General features: G+C 45.5%; 1 protein-coding gene across 2 annotated transcripts in view; it reads right to left on the bottom strand.

The window, feature by feature from the left end:
- AQR (aquarius intron-binding spliceosomal factor) overlaps window positions 1-18,942 on the bottom strand; it is a 273,023-nt gene that overhangs the window by 231,610 nt on the left and 22,471 nt on the right. For both annotated transcript variants that reach the window (XM_078659545.1, XM_078659546.1), the window contains exon 5: window positions 9,759-9,879. In XM_078659545.1, the coding sequence (XP_078515671.1) occupies window positions 9,759-9,879 (121 nt within the window). The remainder of the gene's footprint in view (window positions 1-9,758; window positions 9,880-18,942) is intronic.

Raw genomic sequence — 18,942 nt, 5'->3', positions numbered from 1 at the left:
ATAGAATAAATAGCAGTCCCTCCATTAGCGGCGGTTGCCTGTGCCAGCTGCAGAAACCTGAAAAAGTGTTTTGAGAACAGCCTGTCCTACAGCTGCTTGCTGCTTGGAATGTACATCAACACAGTAGTGTTTTGTAAAGGTATGTGGAGTAACCCACGTGGCTGCTCTGCAAATATCTTCTAAAGGAATGTTCCCCAGGAAAGCCATAGATGCCCCCAATTTGCGTGTGGAGTGCGCCCTTGGGGGTATTGTCAAGGTACGTTTTGCCTTTTGATAACATATTTGGATGCACTTAACAATCCACCTGGCTATTCCTGCTTTGGAAATAGGGTTGCCCTTGTGCTGTGGCGCGAAGGCAACAAAAAGCTGTTTTGTTTTCCTAAAGTGTTGTGTCCTGTCAATGTAGTACATCAACGCCCTCTTGACATCTAAAGTATGAAGCATTCTTTCCGCCACCGTTTGTGGGTTTTGGAAGAATGCCGGCAAGTCAATAGTTTGGTTGAGATGAAACTGTGACACCACCTTCGGAAGGAATTTTGGGTTAGTACGTAGTACCACCCTATTTGGATGAATCTGAATGAATGGCTCTTGGATTGTGAGCGCTTGTAGCTCACTAACCCGCCTCAGTGACGTAATAGCTATTAGGAAAGCTACTTTCCACGTTAGGAACTGGAGTTCACACGAGTGCAGTGGCTCAAAAGGTGGTGCCATCAGTCTGGTGAGGACCACATTGAGGTTCCACACCGGAGCTGGCGGTGTTCTTGGGGGAATGACTCGTTTCAGGCCTTCAAGGAAAGCTTTAATGGCAGGCACCCTGAAGACAGAGAGATGCTGCCTATTCTGAAGATAAGCTGCTATGGCGGATAGATGTATCCGAATAGAAGTGTACGCCAGATTGCACTTGTAAAGATGCAACAGATAGCAAATGATGTTAGGGATAGATGCATCTAGCGGGTTGATGTTATTGGCTGTACAGTAAATGACAAAACGCTTCCATTTTGCAGCATAGCATGCTCTGGTAGTAGGCTTTCGTGCCTCCTTGATGATGTCCATGCATTCTGGAGGTAGGTGAAGGTATCCAAACTCTAGGACTTCAGGAGCCAGATCGCCAGGTTGAGCTGTTGCGGGTCTGGATGCTGAATGTCTCCATGGTTATGCGTCAAAAGTCTGGGCGTGAGGCGCAGCCTTTGATGCGGCACCACCGAGAGTTCGAGGAACGTGGTGTACCATGCTTGGCGCGCCCACGTTGGAGCAACCAGGATGAGAGTCATCGAGTGCTGCCTTAGCTTTCTTGCCACCAGCGGTATCAGAGGGGCTGGCGGAAAAGCGTACGCAAATCTGCCTGACCAGTTCATCCATATCGCATTCCCCTGCGACTGTGGGTGAGGGAACCTGGCGGCAAAGTGTTGGCATTTTGCGTTTTCGTTTGTGGCAAACAGGTCTATCTCCGGATGACCCCACTGCTGGAAGTACGGGTGGAGTACAGACGGGTGTAACTCCCACTCGTGCATTTGATGGCTGTATCTGCTGAGCAGATCCGCCATCTGATTGTCCTTGCCCGGGAGGTGTTCTGCCATGAGGAAAATGTTCCTTTGAATGGCCCACTTCCACATGCCCTGAGCCAGATGAGACAGCTGTGGCGAGTGGGTGCCCCCCTGCTTTTGAATGTAGTACATCGCGGTCATGTTGTCCGTCCGGACTAACACTACCTTGTTGCACAGATGTACAAGGAAGGACTTGAGCGCCATGAAGATTGCCATCAGTTCCAGATAGTTGATGTGCATCTTCTGTTGCTGCGTCGTCCATAGTCCCTGCACCGTGTAAGTGAGCAGATGAGCTCCCCATCCCTGTAGAGATGCGTCCGTTGTCAGGATAATCTGTGGCACTGGCTCCTGGAACAGTCGGCCCTTGCAAAGGTTGTGTGGAGTCCACCAATGCAGAGAGTCGTATGCCCGACTGGTAACCAACACTAGGTCTGTCAATTGTCCCTGAGCCTGCGTCCACTGATTCGCTAAGCACTCCTGGAGCGGACGCATATGTAGACGTGCGTGAGGGACTATGAAGATGCAGGAGGCCATCATGCCAATCAACTGCATGAACACTCTCGCTGGAAGCGAGTGTTGCGGTCTGAACTTTTGGATTAGCGACTGCATGCTGTCTATCCTGACTTGGTTTGGCTGGGCCATGGCCGTCAGGGTATTGATTGTCGCACCTAGAAACTGCCGGACATGCGCCGGCTGAAGATGCGACTTTGGGTAGTTCAACGAGAAGCCCAGATCGTGAAGGAGGTGAATGGTAGTCGACATGTCCGCGGCGCACTGTTGTTCAGACTTGGCTTGAACGAGCCAGTCGTCTAGGTAGGGGTAGACATGGATGTTCTGCCTCCTGAGGTGCGCCGCCACTGTCGCCAGGCACTTGGTAAACACTCTTGGGGCTGTGGTCACTCCGAAGGGTAGGACCTTGAACTGATAATGGTTGCCTTGGATAGTGAATCTGAGGTATTTCCTGTGGGATGGGTGTAGTGGAATGTGGAAATAAGCATCCTTGAGGTCCAAGGTTGCTAAGAAGTCCCCTTGGTTTAACAAGGGAAGAATCTGTTGCAGTGTAAGCATATGGAAATGTTCTGAAAGTATATACAGGTTGAGGGGACGCAGATCCAGAATGGGTCTGAGAGATCCGTCCTTCTTTGGAATAAGGAAGTACAGGGAATATACCCCTGTGCCCTCCTCCTCCACCGGCACGAGCTCGATTGCGCCTTTTTGCAGCATCACCACTACCTCCTGCTGCAATAAGTGCAAATGCTCTGCGGACATAGGCCGTTGCCTTGGTGGAATGTTGGGTGGAGTGGATTTTAACTCTAGACAATAACCGTACTGGACAAGTTGTCGCACCCACCTGTCTGTGGTGATGTTTCTCCAGACGGGCAGGAACTGCTGTAGTCTCCCCCCGACAGGTGTTAAGTGGTCGGGGGGCAGTGACAGAGAGTCACTGTTTGCTTGGGGCAGAGGAGCGGGAGTTGTTGTTTCCTCTGGTGCTGTTTCCTCGGTAACCCCCTTTGTTCTGCTTGGGGTACGAGGATTGTGCTCCACCTCTAGAGAATTGTGATTGTTGACCCATCTGTCCTCTGGTGACTCCACGTGCACCTGAGCGACGAAAATTGGTGCCACGGAACTGTTGTGATTGTAGGGCCCCCATAGACTTAGCAGTTTCGTTGTCTTTCTTAATCTTTTCCAAGGTGGTGTCAACATCTGGACCAAACAGTCTATCAGGATTGACGGGCTGATTAAGTATGGTTGTTTGAATGTCTGGTTTAAACCCCGATATGCGGAGCCACGCCTGCCGTCTCAGCATGACGCTAGTGTTAATAGCCCTAGCTGCTGTGTCTGCGGCATCAAGTGCACACTTTATGGCTGCGTTGGAGATCAGTTTTCCCTCTTCTATAAGCAGTTTGGTGCCCTCTTGAAACTGCGGAGGCAGGTGTTCTAAAACGTGCTCTAGGGTGTCGTAATGCGCCCTATCATAACGTGCCAAGAGTGCCTGTGTATTCGCAATACGCCAAAAATTGGCAGCCTGTGCAGCTACTCTTTAACCTCCTGCCTCTAGGACTTTTGACTCCTTATCCGGGGGAGGAGCTTCACCCGTTGTTTGGGAGTTCGCCCTTTTACGGGCATTTGCGACCACAAGGGAGTCAAGCGGCAACTGTCCCCGAATGTATGCAGGGTCTGCAGGTGCTGGTCTGTATTTTTTTTCGATACGTGGATTGACCACCCTCGCCCTGGTAGGTTATTTAAAGATGTCCGCAGCATGCTTGAGGACCCCTTTGAGCATAGGCAGTGTCTTTACTGTCCTTTCAGAGACTGAAAAAGTGTCAAATAGAAAGTCTTCTTCTACTGGGTCAGCATGCATGTCCACATCATGATTAGCAGCTGCCCTTTCAATGAGTGCATGAAAACCTGCAGAATCTTCTGTTGGGGATGCACGTGCAGTGAAAGGCTGTGGGTCTTGCCCCACATTTTGGGTGCCTTGGTCCCCTATGTCATCATATGAATCTTGCTGTGCATCAGGTTCATTGATGGGTAAAGTGTATTGGTCATCTTCACCATATCCCTCACCCTCAGAGTGTTCTGGGGAAGGAGTTGGGCTCCTTCTAGGAGGAGGCTGGATAGGTTCCATCAGTGTTGAAGCATCCTGAGTAAGCCTTTTCTTCTTCAGGGGGATAACATAGGAGTCCACTGGCTGTGAAGTGATCCTCCTCTTGTAAAGGGTCAATTTGCCCGTGTCTGCGTCGATAAAACGCTCAGAATCCTCCTCTGAGTCGAGTAGTCGACTTGAAAGTGTTCCAGACGTTGAAGAATCCGACTTCTTTGGCGTCGTTTTTGTTGAAAAGGCCTTCGGCGCCTCTTTTGGCGGCAGAAGGAAGAGAAGTTTACTCGCAGGCTTTGCCGGAATGTCCACCGGCTTCTGTGGCGACGGCATCGGAGCCGACGTAGCAGAGGCCTTCTCCCTGATTCTCTGTAGGGAAGAGGCGACGAGGGACGCGTCACTTGCAGCGGCCTTTGGCGCCGTCGAGGAGGTCTTGACCTTGCCCTCGGATCCGACGTCCTGTTGGCCCTTCTGAGTCTTGGACGATGATGCCGCAGCCGCCGACCCAGAGTCCTTGGACCGATGCGTAGATGTTCCAGCTTTCGATCCGTGTGATTTCGCCGGCTCCGTCTCCACCACGCGTCCGACTAACGAAGTCCCAGTCGGAACCGGAGCCGTGTCGCTGGCTTTGGCGGGCTTTGACGGCGTCGCAGCGGTCGACCCGTGCCGAACTCCCTTTTTAGAGGAACCCTCCTCTGGCGCCGATTTCGACACTGCGGAATCGACAGATTTCTTCGACTTCTGTGGACCGGTGGCCGACGGAGTCGATGAAGCAGCGGGTTTAGGTGTTTTTGGATGGACGGCCGCCATCTTAGGGACGCTCGAATCCATAAGTTTCGGTTTCGATTTAGGGTCGGCCATTTTAGGTGTAGTCGATACCGTAGGTTTCAGTTTCGGTTTCGATACGGCGTGCGCTGCAAGTATGTCCGTGGCCGGGCCTGAAGGCGGGGCCGTGGCTTGCGGTACGGGGTCGTGGGTAAGGCCGACTGGCGATCCCGTGACCCGAGCCTGATCCTCGTAACCTTCGGGGCATAGCTCATCCCCTGAGCTATCTTCCGCGGCCCCATAAACCTCTTCGACGTCCCCTACCTCGTCGACGTATTCAAGGCCTTGACCCACGACTCCGTCGTCGTCTACCGGATCTGCCTCGACTTCCGTCTCGGGCGGGGAGATTTGAAGATGATGGCTCTGGTCCTCCTCTTCTTGGTCGCCGAAGATGTTTTCTGGATCCGGGGCCGCTTGTCTGGCCTCGAGGCGCACCGCGCGCCGAAGCTTGAGTGTCTTCTTTGACCTGAATCTGGCGCAGGCCATTCAGTTGTCTTCGTTATGGTCTGGTGAAAGGCATTTGTTACAGACCGGGTGCACGTCGATATGTGGGTATTTGGACCCACAGAGCGGACAGTTTTTAAACGGACTCCGCTCCATGCCGAAAAGTTGCGGTCGTGTCGCGATGAGAAGGCCTCGGTGTCCGAAGAGTGAAACGACTCCGCTGATTCCGACTCAAGAACTCGAGACCGTGCGCAAACAATACCGACGTAAGGAATATAAGGCCTTTTGGCCCGTAAAAAGCTAGTTTTTCTCGGTTCCGACAGAGAGACGTCGAGACCGCATCCGAACCCAATGGCGGAAAAAAACAATCTGGTGATGGAGCCGATGCCCATGCGCACTGTAGTCCAGGGGAGGAGCCACCTATCTCAGGATACTTCGAAGACTCTTCCAGGACAACAATGTGCGATCATCCGGACCCAACACTAGGCGGCGATCTAATGCAAAAGATATGAATTTAGCAGCCCACATGCCTCGAACACCTTGTTCCTTGCACCCGTACTGTCATCCTCGTTAATGAAGTGTGAACACCGACCGAGCTCTGAAGGAAAAAACAACTGCCCTAGCTGGGCCTTTCTTCTTTTCATGCATGGGTGACTGGGGTGGGTCAGTCAGGGGTTGTTGACCTTCTCAGCAGAGGAAGCCATAATTTCATTTTCCTACTGCAGTCCTTCCAGAAAATTTAAATGGTAAGAGATTTATATATTTTTGCAAAATCAATCTTTTTGACCTCCTGTATTTAAGGTTCATTTCTCCACGTCCCTATGTTCTGCAGAAAATGGTGCATATCGTGTGAGAAATGTTCTCAACCCTCTTTGTAGGCAGGTAGGTCTGCACAAACCCTGCGTGATTCAGGGGTGCCTGCCTGCTTCCACGTGACGCAGCCCCAGAGGCTGCTGCTTTATTTCTTCCTTCGGTCTCCCTGCCTCCCATCACCCACAGGCAGCTTTGTTTAATTTAGTCTGTTTTTGTCTGCATGTTAAAAAGAAAAAGCATTTGAAATGCAATATGCAATAGATCTTGTATTTGTAAAAGTTAAAGCTAATGCTGTTATAAAGTATAAAGTTTTTATTTATATTTTTGGGTTTGCAGTGGAGTGAGTAATTAACAAAAAAACCTGCACGCGATGCACACGTCAAAGAAAACAAAGGCACGTGGTCGCTATTCTTCAAGATTAAGGATGTAGTTTTGGCTTATTGTAAAATAGTCTGGAGGGTTAATGTACCTTCTAGGACAGGTTGGGCTGACGTTTTGAACAGTTAGTACTTGTTAGAAAAACCGCAATCTTCTGTATGCACAATATGTTACAGTTCAGTACATGCTGCTGTGCTGTGTGTATTGCGTCCTTGGTGGGTAAAGCTAGTGGACACCGAGCATTGCCTGAGGAGGGAGTGCAGGAAGAATGGTGGTGAGTGTATCTTACCTGCACATGCCCTGTATGTAAGCAAGATTAGCAAAATACTGTGCGAGGGTCTTCAGTTTCGGATGTTAACAGAATGCATTCTGGGTATTGTAGTTCTCGGGTGCGGCTGTGTGTGTGCCCGGGAAGCTGTCTCACCCCTGGCTGCCACACACGACGGGGGTGGTGGTCAATGGGCGTTGCGCGCCTAGGCTGGGGGGCTATGGGGAAGAAAGTTCAAGCAGCCATACGTGACGATCGGTGGGGTGGGGGGGTGGAGGCACTAAATATTTTGGGGGGCTAAGTCTTCCAGCGATCTCAGTGGAGATGCAGGGGCTCTAAGGAGAAGTAAAAAAACAGCAAAGTCTCATTTCACGTAAATGGTCTTTTAAAAGACCTGTGAAGTGCTCGGGTGCGGTTGTGTGTGTGCCCGGGAAGCTGTCTCATTTCGGGCTGACACACAGGAGGGGATAGGGGGGGGAGAGGTGTGGGGGGGTAAATGGGCGTTGCGCGCCTGGGTTGAGGGCTATGGGAAGAAAGGAAAAGCGGCAGCCGCCCACCATAAAGTTCATGACGCTGGCAGCCAGGCTGAGTTTAGGAGCTATACGTGCTGATCGGCATTAAATCCATGATGTCGATGTAGCTTCCTGGAAGTAACGGGCAAAGCTAATGAAAATGCCCGTTCATAATGCTCCTCTCGCCTGTCAGTCGCCTACATCCCTGGAACCCTTTGGTTTGCGGTGAGGGCGGTAAAGGAGGGAAGAAAGCACGCCACAGGTACATTTCATAACCGCAAGGAGAACTTGTAATTTGTTTGGAATGAGGGGAGGTTGTTGGAGTGGAGTGGGCGCATAAAAAACAAGTAGTCCCTAAACTAAACTGAGAAAGCCCTACAGCACCATACAACTGTAGTTGGTCGGTGCTGATAAAAACGGTAGTGAAGAATCGGATCAGCAACGAATAGGGAGGCCGGAAATCACACTCAGCCAATTGCAAGAAGCAGGCAAGCAGCAGGCGGGATTACTATCACCATATGGATTACTGTATGTCTCGGAGAGACAGCGCATGGGCGCTGCCTAGCCGAGACCTAAAAAGTAAGATTTTGCACCCCGGACAAAGGTGGGTGACATTTTTTAAATCACTCTAGCCATCATATCACGTTGAGGAGCGAAAGACAAAATTACGTACACACCAAATCAAAGGGAACTGTTTCGGCCCAGGTTCATCGTCATGCCAAGGTTGGTGTTAATCTGTTGAGCTATACTCGATTGCTAAATCGTAAATAGAATTTTAGTCAGCCCCACATTTGCCCTTCTTAACCAATGTGCCCCAACTATAAGAAATGGATTTCGGTACCAATGCAATTTTTCCACAAAAAGGGTGATTGCTGATACAAAATACACTTCCTTTGGACTAATCAACTTAACCATAACTGGTTACTGTATCTAACAGCCTATCATACTGTTAATAGTTCCATCCCATTCACAGGCTTAATAGTGCTTTGTAAATTAAGTACTTCAGACCTTACCTCTCCGCCCATACTCCTGTATTAAAAAAAAAAAAAAACTAGCCTTTGCATTTCTCATGTTTATGCAAGCATGAAATGAGAAGCACATCTCTGTGCATTCTGCTTCCACAAGCAACATTTGTTTAAATATTGTAAAAGAAACACTTCGGAAAAGCCTTTAAATTGAATGCAAAAAAGTAAGCAAAACAATGTGCAGCAATTGCAGTTTCAACGGACTAGAGCTTTCACCCTCAATCAGTTGGAGAATCTAATGCTAAACTCCATATTTGTATACCATTTTGTCTCAATACAGAAAAATACATTAATGAAAACAACTAAAAGCTAGTATATAGCAAGGATATTCTCACAAGAAAGAATTTGAAGACTCCCTGGAATACCTTCAGGGGAGATCTGTGCGACCAACTACCAGTAGACAACACACACAGTTCTGACGAAGAGGAAGACGGGGAGTGAAGGGGGGTACCTAGAAGAAGTTGGTCACGGTAACGACAAGAGTAATGTACTGCTTCCATCATAGTAACTATGTGTTAGATCAGCACCATCAATGTATGATTACTGTCGTGACTGCCATTGTGTGAGGTTGTTTAACTGCAAAATAAAAATGTTTAAAAAAAAAAAAAAGAAGAATTTGAAGTCCTTGAAGACTAGATACTGAAGACACAAACAAGGTCTGACGCCACAACTTTCTGAACTTCATGCTCCGTTGGGCCACACCTTAGAACAAGGCTACACTTACTACTAATGTGCAATTATACAACATTATAATGACTTTGGTGCTTTGGAGATGCGTGAAACTTCGAAGACGTACGAGGAGTAATGTGATCTATAGGTTAATATAAAACAGCATTACAATTGTGTTATACAAGATCCATCAATACATGGTTAAATTATACATGGAGCATTTGTATTTTCACAATAAAAGTAAAGGATTTAAGGCACACAAACAAGTAATACTGCTTTCTCTATATGCACTTTGAGAAATATAAAAGAGAAACATTTATATCAAAGTCATGTAGAGCTGTTATGGCTTCCTATAGTACAACGACAAAAGAATCTTAGATTATAGCACAAGTAAATCTGCAACTTCTGGGCATTTTCCACCAAAACCTAGAGCAGTTCCTCTCAAAGAGGCTCTAGAGAGCAGCCAGCATCAGCCATGTGTGCATTCTGAGGCAACAGTTTCAGGAGTTCAGTGCAGGAAATGGGGAGATACAGTCTTTAAACATGCCAGATCCTGTGGAGACTTGTCTCTCACATCTGTGGCAAGTTATAATGTTGAAACGTATTCAGATGCAAATTAAGGTCACTGCCCTAAGACCACCAGTAGGCATAGCTGTGGCTGGCTATGTTACAGTGCAATACCTCCCATGCAGGGACATTCTCTCGGAATTTCTCATTCACCATGCAGCAAATCGACATTAAATAGGCTTTGCTGGACACCTCAGGAGTGTAGTTCAGCCACAAAAAATTCTCCAGGTACTGGCTGCAACAAAAAAGAAAATAAACCATTCATTAGTCAGATCCTTAACTTCATTGCAAAACACTAAATGTTATATTCAGTTAAAATTCTTTTTGACCTTGTGTCTGCCACTTAAATTAGTCTAAAGGGCAAATCTACGTCAACCAACTAGAATACAGTTAATTATCCAAAAGTTTATTTCGGTGGTAGACCCCTATAAAAAGAAACCGTGTAATACAGTAAATAAATTACAATGTATAAAATATCTAACTACAGATTAAAAACATGATTTACATACATAATGCAAAAAGGCAAATTCTGTAAAAATATCAAAACATCATTAAAAAGCCTAAAAAGACCAACAATGGAATCTCATTTCTTTACCCCGAAAGGCAATGCCACAAATGTAGTCCCCCATTAATCAAGTAACAATTCATTAAACCAGTGGTTCCCAAAGTGTGCGCCGCGGCACCCTGGTGCGCCGTGATGAGAAGCCAGGGGCGCCGCAGCGCAGGATGTGGGTAGTGGAAACTGCAGCCTGAGAAATGTTCCATCCCTTCCCCTGTGAAGTGTGGCGTATGGTGCACCCCGAGCGTCTTGATTAGGCCATAGTACAATATGAATGAAATGCAAAACGGCCTGACAAAGCAAAGTAGATGAATAATTGTAGAAAAAGCAAGGGACACAGGCAGGGTCCCCCCCACCCAACTTGTTTGGGTTAGGTCCTATGTTCCTCCTAATCTGCGCACCTGGGCGGCTGCCACAGTGTAATTATCACCGCACATGGGGCCCTAAGGAGTGCACAAAACAAAGGAATCTCCTACTGACAGGAGAAGTGCTCTCGATGGCCTGCTAATGAGTAGGTGTGATATTTTTCCTCCTGAAGGTGCGACTCCCCTGCCCCACCATCGCCATTCTCTGAAGAAAATCAAGTGACAAACTGTTTTTGAGACGGCAATAGCAGACAAGATGTAAACACTTTGCAAGCATTTTTGTGCGGGTACTACAATTTTTATAATAAAAGCATAAGCTTTTACATGATGCTTGTATTTAAAAGATGTTGCTACTACAAAAGCCTCAGCCGATCCTAGAAAATAGTGTCATGTTCAACCTTTAATTAGGGAGGTAGAGAAATGCCGAGCTGGAAAAAAAATGAGGCCGTTGAAAATTACTGTCATAAATAATCTGCATCTCAGACATGCTGTTCTCCACCTCTAGGATGCACATTTCCCTACTTATATTTTTAAAGTAAATTAAATAAACCAACTTTGTTGAAAATGTTTCGATATTACATTCTTCCCTGTGTGCACATTTGAAAGCTGCTTTCCCTTTCTTTTACACATGTGTGATTTCTCCAAAATTGCTCTTAATAATACAATTCCTGTATGGGACTGGCAGGCGTACAGCAGAGGTTACTACAAGCAATTTGTGAAAACAAATCACATAAAACAAATACTGAAAAGACAGTTAGCAATACCATGATTGGTGAACGGGAGCAGAAGTAAATCTAAGCTGTAGTTAAAAAAAGACCCCCTAAGGAAAATGAAGTCACCAGATTATGTGTACCACTAAGTTGGGTAATAAGCATTTGTAATATAGCACCAACAAACCCTTGGATAAAAGTGTATTTCCTACATACATGTATGATTCCCTATCTGGTACAACTGAGCAGTGTGTATGTTGAGGGGAAGATGAGCAGTATACCAGTTTGAGTGTAGGGTGAGGGATGCAACTTTGTGAATTTACAGTGAGAGCAGGGTTAGTAATGGGCATAGTACATGCTGGAAGGAGTGAGTTATCAGAAGTGCATAGTGAAGTGATTGGATAAGTGCAAGGTGAATTGTGTGAATGTAGGGTCAGCAGTGTGCCTGTGTGAGAATGAGGAAGCGTTCATTCTGTGCAGGGCGAGCAAAGCGTATCTTGAGTGCAGGTTGAATAGTGTGTATTGTGAGTGCAGTGTTTGGGTGTGGCTTTATGACTACACAATGAGTTGTTTGCCTAAATGAGTGCAGTGTGAGTAATGTGAGGGCAGAGTGAGTGATGTGAGGGCAGAGTGAGTGATGTGCATAGGGAGATCAAGGTGAAAGTATTGCTTGCAGAGTGTAGACTGAATGGTTTGTCTGTGTGAATGTATTGTGACTCGTGTCTGTGTAAGCGTGAAATAAGCAGTATGTCAGTGTGTGTACAGTAAATAATGTGCTTGAATGCAGAATTTATGCGTTTATGAGTGTATCTGATTATGGGGTAAGCAAAGTGCCTGAATGTAGAATGAGCAATGTGTCTGTGTGAGTGCACGGTAAGCGATGAGTCTTCATAAGTCTAGGATGAGAAGTGTGCTGTGTGAGTGCAGGGTGAGTATGTGCTTGTGTGTAAGTTTTTAGCTGTATTGTGAGTGCAGGATGAGGGGTATACTTGTATTAAGTGCAGGGTGCAGACATTGTCAATCCTTGTTAGACAATTATGCTAATATCACTCACTTGCGCATACCAACAAGAAATGTGTGCACACAAACAGGTCACTGCCGCACGGAGACAAAAATAATTAGAGGGAACACTGGTTAGGTCTATATTTTAATATCAGAGCAGCTCAGGCATGGTGTGCAGATGTATTTAAAGTTCCGAAAGCTAACATATTTTGGAAAGTAAAACGAGTCACAGAAGGACGGAAGTGCTAAAACATAAAAGCAAATAGTCACTTATTCTTGTACAAAATGTGCAGAAATGATTTCCTGACTTTTCTCATATGTACCAGTGCATGGAAATCATGAAATTCCCTTGTTGCAAAGGTGCTGAGAAGTGCCAGAAATCTCCCTACTAAAGCAAAAAAATTGCAGGTAACCGGTATTAGACAGGACCTGCCCATTAAAAAAGCTTCAATTAGAACATCTGTTTGCTCTTACCTCAAAGCATGATAAACATAGTGGCATGCCAGTTGATTGCCGGGACGTTGCCTTCAGTCCATCATTAGAGCAGTTGCCTTTGTATATATGGGATGATATAGACCAGTGGTTCCCAAAGTGTGTGCTGCGCCCCGGTGATCCCCCCCCCAGCCACGGCCAACTGCCAATTAGGTCAAGGGAGCCATGGGTCAAAAAAGCTTGGGAACCACTGCATTAAACCATTGCACTACTCAGTGGTAACATAAAACTACAACCATGCCCGTTTCATGGTGAGTCAAATGCTATTTAAAAACATGCTTATAGAAAACACAATAAGAGAAGTATCTGATTTGAGGACTCCAAGGGCGACTTCATAATACTGTAAGCCCAGGGAGCGACAAAAGGATGAATCCACTAACTCCCTGAAGTGATGAAAGCCGGGCAAAAAAAACCATTATGCGCACAATATTCCTTTAGGCTACACAAAGTGGTCAAAAATAATTGTGCCCTGGCTAGGATTGCACTTAAATGTATAACTTTGTATAAGTAGAAGTGCATATTGAAATTTCACTTAAAGTGCTTTTGCAAGTGGGGGTTATATAACATCGACAAACCTCTCAAAAGCGGACAGTGGCCTGAACTCAAGGTGTTGAACTGTAAGGATCCCAAGGGTTGCATTCTTGTGTGCCAAGCTTGCAATATAGTCCCAATAACGATTTTAGATGGAACTTTAGCAGCAGATGTTATGGATGCAAGATCAGACCCAAGATTTTCCAACCGTAATGTAGTCAACTAATATTTAGTATGATAGAGCCAAGGCAGGGTAATGGAAGGATCAAGCTTAAAGATTTCGATTAAGCTAGCCTTAGAAGGAGCAAGCTCTGGGGTTGCCCATAATCGAACGCAAAATAAAACAGGATTCAGGGCAGGTAAATTCTCAATGTTATGGAGGGCAATATCATGGAATAACAAACGCAGGAGGGTGCTTACAGGTAAGTTACACAGAGATCTCACAAATACATTTTTCCCTATAGTTAGGGCAACTGTATTAGCATATCCTTATATCTCTGCTCTATAAAGTGCAGTAGACTGTGCCTTAGCTTTCTAGACCTCCAGGGCTGGCAAGACCAAACAAGAGACTGTTCCTCGCTGGAGCTTTCGCTATGCAGCTGCCATATGCTGTAGTATCGATTGGCCCTTCTATATTTGGGTAGCCCAGGATAATCTACTGTCGAGTTTAATTCCCAGATAATCAAATTTGTCTGCCCTCTTCAAGCGAGTAGACCCTACCAAAATGTTACCCCTGAAAGACTTGTGTGGGTTAATCACCATATACTTAGTTTTCTATATTTTAATTTCCAAGCCATTGCGGTCACAAAAGACCTGAAAATTAGACCGAAGATTTTGAAGGCCAATGTGGGTTCTAGACAGAAGAAGGGTATCATCAGAGATAAGCAAGGCTGGTATGGGTGAATCGTTTTGCTTGGGGGAAATCGTGTACAATTCAAAGATTACCAAAGGTGTCATTGAAATAAAGGGAGAAAAGAGCGGGAGCCAAAACACACCCTGACTAACCCCTCTACATACTGGGATGTGTTGAGTTATCTCTCCCTGTTTACCCACGCAACTGCGTGTAATTGTACTCATGTAACCTAACTATGAGGGTCAGCAATGAAGTAGGAACATCCATTGGATTTAGTGATTCTCATAATAGGTGTCTCAGGACCTGGTCAAAATCTGCCCTCAAGTCCACAAACACAATGTACAGACGGTCTTTCTCGATATGGATAAACTTCCATTAGATTAGGGACAAATGAAAGACTTGCCGACATAACCCACCTTGGCTCTAAATCCAGCCAGGAAAAGAGATCGCGCCTCACTGTCCACTAACTACTGTTTGAGTTTGTTAGGAATTTGCCTAGTAAATATCTTTTGCAAATCATCCAATAAGCTTATTTGTATATATTTTGCTATGAACACATCGGTCCCCTTTTTTGGGTCTCGCGTCAGCGAAAGACTTATTGCTGCCGGCTTGCCGAGAATGTGAAATAGGGGATGTGCACGCGCTTTCCCTTGGCGATTTCATCTCTAGGACGCGCACGCCCAGCCCGGTGCCGTGCACATCCCCTGTCCCACATTCAGAGCAAGTCACCCTTTCGAAATCGCGCACACACGCACACAGAGACACACGCACAGCTACACACACACGCGCGCACACACACACACACACACACACACACACACACACACACGCGCACCCCCCCACCATCACCACCACTCACGGGTTCACACACACACACAGCCACACACGCATCCCCCCACCGCTCACACACGTGCGCACACACACACACACACATACACACACATATCACCCCCTCCACTCACTGGGCTCTTTCTCTGCCGCCTCACCACATGCGGGGCTTCCCTCACGCCTGGGAGCCCCACGTCACCGCTGCTCTCCGTGGGCCGGGCTTCCCGCAAAAAGCGGAAGTCCCGCCTCACGACATGACGCTCCCGAACTTCCGGTAAGCTGTTCCTAATTAGCCAGATGAATAAGTAAAATTTAAGATTATGTGCATTTCCTCTCAGTGCTATGCTTGTTTTAGTGATCTACATGCTGCGCTTGCTTGAGGTGCTGTGCCTGGTCTCTCGGGTTCACTTGTTCTTGGTACCAGAGTGTTTCTTGTACTGGTGTGCTATTTCCGTGCTACCAGTGTTTTTAGCGCTACGTCTACTACTTCAGGTTATGTACTTCTATTTGGCGCACCTTTTCTCGAAGTGGTACAAGTTCCCGGGGCTGCACCTACATTGCGTTACGCTTCTTTCCTCTTATGTACTTGTTCTCCGTGCTATCATTTTTGTTTTTGTTTTACGTACTTTACTTACTCTCTCTGCTTCTCTTGAAACCCGAACCTTACTTATGGTGGGTCCTACACTTGTTCTCGATGCCGCATTTATTCTCTTACCTCCAATTGTTATTGGTGATGAACGTGTTCTTTATATAACGTTACTCAAACTGCACTACTCTGTGTACTGTATGTATCATCAGTATCTCTCTTGTTTTGGGGTCTGCTCTTATTTTCACATGATACATTTTCTCTGTACTGTATTTCTACTTGGTGCTGCAGTTCATCTAAATGCTGCACTGATCCTCGGTTCTGTACTGGTTATACGTGCAGCGAATGTTCACAGTGCAGCATTTGTTCTCGCGACTACACCTGTTCTCAGTGCTGCACGTTTTTGCTCACATATGTTCTTGAGACAATACTTGGGTCTGGAGTTGCACACGTCATCTAATCTATACTAGTTTCGGCTGCTGTGATTGGTATACGTGTTCTTGAGCCTGCACTCGCTGCCTTTTCTGCGGTTGGCCTATCTGCTGTAAGTGGTCTTTGGGCTGTACTCATTACGTCTTGCACCAGTTCTCAATGTGGCACACGATCTCGGTGCTCTTGGTGCTGTAGTTGTTCTAGTGCAGTGCTTGTTTTCAGCCTTAAATCTCTTCTCTGATTAGCATGTGTTGTCGGTACTGCGTTTGCTTTTGGTGCTTATTTCCAGAGTTTTATGTGTTACCATTAGTGGCCGGCAGGGCTCACGGGTGGCGGAGAGGGCGTGGGGGCCATGGGGGGAGGGAGTTGCGAGGGGGAGTGGGGGTCGCAATTGAACATAATAAAAAAAATAAAGAAAAATTAACCTATTTTGCCGATGGGGCCCGCGTCTCTGCTCCTACTCTTCTCGAGAGACAGGGGGCCTCATTTATGAAAAGTGACGCATCGCTGTGTGAAAACAGTGATGCGTCACTTCTCACCGAGTCCTCCTTGCGACACCAATGATGCGTCATATTTACAGTATGACGCATCATGGCGCAAGGAGTTACAGATACGTCAGTATTTCTGACGTACCTGTATTGCGCAAAAGTGACGCATTGCTGGAGTGTGTCACAAAAGTGAGGCAACTCCAGCAATGTATCCTTTCACATGGGGCTTACTCACCCTCACTCCCTTCACCCTCGTACACCCTCACACACCCTCACCCTCAAACCCCTCACCCTCTCACCCTCACAACGCCTAACCCTCACACCCCCTCACCCTCACTCACCTCCACAACCCGCTCACCCCCGTAACCCTCTCACCCTAACATTCCCTCACCCTAACATTCCCTCACCCTAACATTCCCTCACCCTAACATTCCCTCACCCTAACATTCCCTCACCCTAACATTCCCTCACCCTCACATCCCCTCACCCTCACACCCCTCACCCACCCTCACCAGCATAGCATAACAAAACACAGCATAGCATAACAAATAAAAGCATAGGTTAGCAAAACATAGCATAGCATAACAAAACAAAACGCATAGGATAGCAAAACAAAACATAGCATAACAAAACAAAACGTAGCATAGCAAAACAACAAAGCATAGCATAGTATACCAAAACACAACAAAACATAGCATAACAAAATATAGCATAACATAACAAAGCATAGCAAAACAAAACATAGCATAATATAACAAAACATAGCATACCATAACAAAACACAACAAAACATAGCAGAGCAAAACATAGCATAAGATAACAAAACATAGCATAACAAAGCATAGTATAGCAAAATACAACAAAACATAGCATAGCAATACACAACAAAGCATAGCATAACAAAACAAAGCATAGGATAGAAAAATAAACATAGCATAACAAAGCATAGGATAGCAAAACAAAACATAGCATAACATAACATAGCATAACAAAAAATAGCATAGCATAACATAGCATAACCCCCAAACAAAACATAACAAAACACAACACATAGCATAACAAAACATAGCATAGCTTAACAAAACACAACAAAACATAGCATAGAAAAACAAAACATATAGTAGCATCGCAAAACATAGCACAGCATACCAAACACAACAAAACATAGCATAACAAAATATAGCAGGGCAAAATAAAGCATAGCATAATAAAACACAACAAAACATAGCATATCATAGCAAAACATAGCATAACATAGCATAGCATAGCATAACAAAGCATAGCATAGCAAAACATAGCATAACAAAACATAGCATAACAAAACAAAAAACAGCATAGCATAGCAAATAAAAGCATATGATAGCAAAACAAAACATAGCATAGCATACAGCATCACTCAGCACCACCACAGCATCACTCAGGGGCACCACAACATCACGATGTGCTACCACAGCATCACTGAACGCCACAGCATCACTCGTTCGCCATCACAACATCACTCAGCGCAACCACGACATCAATCTGTGCAACCATTCAACAACTGGTTCAAATATGTTCTCTCAATGTTTCAAGCTTTATTACAAATGTAACAAAAATATGTTAATATTTCACTTCTGTTCTTGGATTTTCGTAACAATAAAATACACTTAACATAATCTTCACAACAGTTATTTACAAAAGTTTAAGCTATTGCCATTATAAATTACAATAACTTTTATTTAAGTATTAATTATTGAAAAAATTAAAAGCCATTGTTATTTGTAATATCAATACATGTAAGTCACCTAAATACGACACATATTGCATTACAAATGCTATAGGTGTCACATTTGCGAAAATTATAACTATTGGCATTGTAAATAACAAAGCTATTAGTTTCGCTATTTTCAAAAACAAAACATAAATAAAAAATGTGTCATTTACAATACCAGTAGATCAAACTTTCCTAATGCGAGACCTATTGCATTGCAAATGCTTGTTGTGAATAGGTATTTATTTATTTAGGAAGTTTTCTATAGCGCGGTCAAGACCCGGAGGTAGCAGAGCGCTTTACAGTAATAGAATGACAAAAATCTGTATAAACATATACATAACAAACATGAACATAACATATGTAAGGTATAGGCATTCAATGAGTGACATTGTAAGCGGAACATGGGTGAGTTGCCGAGCTTCTTTGGTTATGGGATTCACTGTAGTCACATAGTTCAGGGGTTGCTTGCTGACCCCGGTTATCCACAGCCAAGGGAGCGGATCAGGAACAAGGATTTGAGTTGCCTTTGAATACCACAAAAGAAGGAATAGTTCTGATGTGCGGGGGATGGAGTTCCAGATTTTGGGGGCGTTTCCAGTGAAGGAGCAGTCCGCTGTTCTTTTCTTTCTGGTTTTGGGCAGGAAGGAGTTAGAGCTTCTCAGATTCCTGGCTTGGCTTGCTTTTTTGAGTTTATTTGCC

Source organism: Lissotriton helveticus, chromosome 9, assembly GCF_964261635.1.
Source record: "Lissotriton helveticus chromosome 9, aLisHel1.1, whole genome shotgun sequence".
In the NCBI taxonomy this organism is placed as follows: domain Eukaryota; kingdom Metazoa; phylum Chordata; class Amphibia; order Caudata; family Salamandridae; genus Lissotriton; species Lissotriton helveticus.
Note: the sequence above shows the minus strand (reverse complement) of the source record. Positions and strands in the feature narration are given on the sequence as shown.